Source organism: Hyla sarda, unplaced genomic scaffold (genome assembly GCF_029499605.1).
Source record: "Hyla sarda isolate aHylSar1 unplaced genomic scaffold, aHylSar1.hap1 scaffold_1180, whole genome shotgun sequence".
NCBI classification, from domain to species: Eukaryota; Metazoa; Chordata; class Amphibia; order Anura; family Hylidae; genus Hyla; species Hyla sarda.
The window spans coordinates 109,600-114,608 of NW_026607803.1; the positions used below are offsets into that span (position 1 = coordinate 109,600).

The 5,009-nt window shown below is 55.6% G+C and overlaps 1 protein-coding gene across 1 annotated transcript; it reads right to left on the minus strand.

The window, feature by feature from the left end:
- Positions 1 to 564: 564 nt before the first annotated feature.
- Positions 565 to 4,269, minus strand: LOC130302753 (calpain-1 catalytic subunit-like; the record flags this gene model as incomplete). Its single annotated transcript, XM_056551727.1, is given in 6 exon segments — positions 565 to 1,016; positions 1,160 to 1,218; positions 1,293 to 1,409; positions 1,890 to 1,968; positions 2,404 to 2,472; positions 4,205 to 4,269. Coding segments are annotated over 6 exon segments (416 nt in total), but the record flags the coding sequence as incomplete, so codon positions are not given.
- Positions 4,270 to 5,009: the final 740 nt, after the last annotated feature.

Here is a 5,009-nt window from a genome sequence, read left to right on the forward strand (position 1 = left end):
AATCACTGATCACCATCTATAGGACCTTCTATAATCACTGATCACCATCTATAGGACCTTCTATAATCACTGATCACCATCTATAGGACCTTCTATAATCACTGATCACCATCTATAGGACCTTCTATAATCACTGATCACCATCTATAGGATCTTCTATAATCACTGATCACCATCTATAGGACCTTCTATAATCACTGATCACCATCTATAGGATCTTCTATAATCACTGATCACCATCTATAGGATCTTCTATAATCACTGATCACCATCTATAGGACCTTCTATAATCACTGATCACCATCTATAGGACCTTCTATAATCACTGATCACCATCTATAGGACCTTCTATAATCACTGATCACCATCTATAGGATCTTCTATAATCACTGATCACCATCTATAGGACCTACCTCAATCTATAGGACCGCCCACCAGTCTTTGGACCTCCCAGTTACTGACCCCTCTCTGTAAGTAACCATTGTAGGCCACATCGCTCTCCCTCCGGGGTCTTTTGGACGATGTTTTAGGGGTAATTAACAGACGAGAGGCCAGAACTTTCGTTTTCTCCGTTTTTTTATTAACATGCGCAAACAATCTTCATATTCTAGCAACGAGGAGTGTCGGCGCCCCCAGCAGGACGCCCCACAAGTCTTATAGATTGAGCCCTTCACCAGTGGGGTCCTCTGATATGTGGGGGGGGTGTCTGCCCGACCCTCATATAAAGATCTCTATAATATAGTAATATGGGGGATAGGCATCCTCTGGGGCCGGACTGTCACGGTGGGTGGGGCCGGACACCACAGTGATCATATGGTTATGGCACCGGGCTCTGATTGGCTGCAGTGAGTAGAACGTCTTTGGGGTCTTGTCATGTGATCGGCGTCTTCGTGTTCAGTCCTAGTGATTCTATCCCCTATAGGATGAGGTTAGTGTCTGGGCACCAAGGAGAGCCGGGGTCCGGGGTCCGGGGCCCGCAGGCAGCACGTCTATCCGCACATTGTAAGCGTCAACCACTGCAAGAGAAGAGACAGGAAAGAGTTAACAGGGAGGAACGGCGTCAAAGTGACAGGAGGTGAAAAGCTACAATGGTCACAGTCCAGGCCGGTGCTGCCCCCATGTGGCCGATCTGTATATGACTTGTCACATGATCACTCACCTCTCCCAGGTTCATCTCCGCCGCCCCGCTGTCCTCAGAGGCGACGCCCCGGAAAAATCCTGGAAAAAAATATAAAATTAGTGATGGGGAAGAGAGGCCCCTGGGGGCCCCGACCCTAGAGGAGGAGACTCACTGAACATGGCCTCCAGCTTCACCAGACAGCAGACGAAGTTATCGAAGTCGATGCCCAAATCCCCGTCAGCGTATCGGGCGACCAGGACCTGCATGATCTTATTGTTCAGCCGGAAGCCTGGAGAGAGAAGAGACAGTCACCTGAGGCCCCTCCCCCGAGGTACACCCCTCTGGGGTCCCTCTCCCAGGGTACACCCACCCACCCTGCGGCCCCTCCCCCAGGGTACACCCACCATGCGGCTCCTCCCCCAGGGTACACCCACCCCCTGAAGCCCCTCCCCCAGGGTACACCCCTCCCTGTGGACCCTCCCCCGGGGTACACCCCCCTGAGGCCCCTCCCCCAGGGTACACCCACCCAACCTGCAGCCCCTCCCCCAGGGTACACCCCCTTGAGGCCCCTCCCCCAGGGTACACCCACCCACCCTGTGGCCCCTCCCCCAGGGTAGACCCCCTCCCCTGCGGCTCCTCCCCCAGGGTAGACCCCCTCCCCTGCGGCTCCTCCCCCGGGGTAGACCCCGCCACTGCGGCTCCTCCCCCGGGGTAGACCCCTCCCCTGCGACCCTCCCCCGGGGTACACCCCCCCGCGGCCCCTACTTACCTACGGTCTCCAGGGCCATGCGCAGCTCGTAGGAGCTCATGGTTCCGGATTTGTCCAGGTCGTGCTGCCTGAAGACCCCCTAGGACAGAAGCGATGACATCATCAGGGGGGGGGGGAATTCTGCCGACAAGCTGGACTCACTAATTCTGTCGTATTTTGCGCCTCCTCTTAGCTCCGTCCATTTTTGTGTCAATTAAAACAAGCGAAGAGCAACAAGAGTCTATAATAACGCACTGTCAGCGCCTCATGTCTCATTAAGATCTCCGCTTGCAGTCAGTGAATGGGAAATCATCCCGACCTAAAGCCTCTCACTGCAGAAGTTTGTTACAATGTATCAGTCTGGATGTTTCCCTCACAGAGAACGATCTACACTGGGTACAACTGTAACAAACCCTCAGCTGTAAGCAGTGTAAGGGGGAGTCTTCAGTGTCTATTTACATGGGACTGACTGCAGCAGTTATCTATGTGGTTGGGCACCATCTGGGAGTTGTAGTCCCCCGACCCCTGCACTCACCAACCAGTTGCGGATTTTGTTCCAAAGGATCTGGAACTCGACCACCCCGAGCTTCCCGCTGCCGTCCTTCTGTGAGCGGCGGAGTTAAAGAAGAAAACACAAAGATCTGCACCACATAAAGGGGCACCAAAAAGTGCCCCCCATAAACCACCACCAGCAGAGCGCCCCCCATAAACCACCGCCAGCAGAGCCCGCCCCATAAACCACCGCCAGCAGAGCGCCCCCCATAAACCACCGCCAGCAGAGCGCCCCCCATAAACCACCGCCAGCAGAGCGCCCCCCCCATAAACCACCGCCAGCAGAGCGCCCCCCCCATAAACCACCGCCAGCAGAGCGCCCCCCCATAAACCACCGCCAGCAGAGCGCCCCCCCCATAAACCACCGCCAGCAGAGCGCCCCCCCCATAAACCACCGCCAGCAGAGCGCCCCCCCCCATAAACCACCGCCAGCAGAGCGCCCCCCCCATAAACCACCGCCAGCAGAGCGCCCCCCCCATAAACTACCGCCAGCAGAGCGCCCCCCCCATAAACTACCGCCAGCAGAGCGCCCCCCCATAAACTACCGCCAGCAGAGCGCCCCCCCATAAACTGCCGCCAGCAGAGCGCCCCCCCCATAAACTGCCGCCAGCAGAGCGCCCCCCCCATAAACTGCCGCCAGCAGAGCGCCCCCACCATAAACTGCCGCCAGCAGAGCACCCCCACCATAAACTGCCGCCAGCAGAGCGCCCCCCCCATAAACTGCCGCCAGCAGAGCGCCCCCCATAAACCGCATGCAGAGCGCCCCCCATAAACCACATGCACAGCGCCCCCCATAAACCACATGCACAGCGCCCCCCATAAACTACTGCAAGCAGAGCGCCCCCCATAAACTGCCCCCAGCAGAGCGCCCCCCATAAACTGCCGCCAGCAGAACGCCCCCCATTAACTACCGCCAGCAGAGCGCCCCCCATAAACTACCGCCAGCAGAGCGCCCCCCATAAACTGCCGCCAGCAGAGCTCCCCCCATAAACTGCCGCCAGCAGAGCTCCCCCCATAAACCACCACCAGCAGAGTGCCCCCCATAAACCACCACCAGCAGAGCGCCCCCCATAAACTACCACCAGCAGAGCGCCCCCCATAAACTACCACCAGCAGAGCGCCCCCCCATAAACTACCGCCAGCAGAGCGCCCCCCATAAACTGCCGCCAGCAGAGCGCCCCCAATAAACTGCCGCCAGAAGAGCGTCCCCCATAAACAACCACCAGCAGAGTGCCCCCCATAAACTACCGCCAGCAGAGCGTCCCCCATAAACCACCAGAGTGCCCCTATAAATTACACCAGCAGAGCGCCCCCCATAAACTACTGCCAGCAAAGCGCCTCCCATAAACTACTGCCAGCAGAGCACCCCCCCATAAACTGCCGCCTGCAGAGCGCCCCCCATAAACTACCACCAGCAGAGCGCCCCCCCATAAACTACCACCAGAGTGCCCCCATAAATTAAACCAGCAGAGCGCCCCCCATAAACTACTGCCAGCAAAGCGCCCACCCATAAACTACTGCCAGCAGAGTGCCCCCAATAAACTACTGCCAGCAGAGTGCCCCCAATAAACTACTGCCAGCAGAGTAACCCCCACAAACTACCAGAGTGCCCCCATAAATTATGCCAGAGTGTCCCCCCATAAACCAGAGTGCCCCCCATAAACTACCGCCAGCAGAGGGCTGCCCATAAACTACCACCAGCGGAGGGCCACCCATAAATTACCACCAGAAGGCCCCCTATAAACTACAGCCAGCAGATCCCCTTGACGACTACTGAAGGATACGTCCATGAGGTTGACCATCTGGCGGCACGCCTCCATGCTGAACCCGTCCGTCTTCAGGTCCTTGTCTGAGGAGGAGACAGGAAAGGGGGAAGGTCAGCCTCTAATGATCACCATCACTATTTACTACATCACCATCATCACCATCATCACCACCATCATTATCAGCATCTCCATCATCATCACCATCATCACCATCACCATCATCATCTCCATCATAATCACCATCATCATCATCATCCTCATCACCATCTACATAATCACCATCATCAACACCATCACCCTCATCACCACCATCACCATCTACATCATCACCACCATCACCATCTACATCATCACCATCACCACCACCATTATTATTACCATCACCACCATCACCATCACCACCACCATTATTATTACCATCACCACCATCACCACCATCACCACCATCATCACCATCACCACCACCATTATTATTACCATCACCACCATCATCACCACCATCACCATCACCACCACCATTATTATTACCATCACCACCATCACCACCATCACCACCATCATCACCATCACCACCACCATTATTATTACCATCACCACCATCACCACCACCATTATTATTACCATCACCACCATCACCACCATCACCACCATCACCACCACCATTATTATTATTACCATCACCACCATCGTCACCATCGTCATCATCACGGTCAGACCTCCATATAACACTTCACTGATGCTGAGTGACATTGCTGCCCCCTGCTGGTTGCAGTCATGTGACAGACGTGGTGTTCACACCCGGCATTGTAAAGCTTAATGCAAA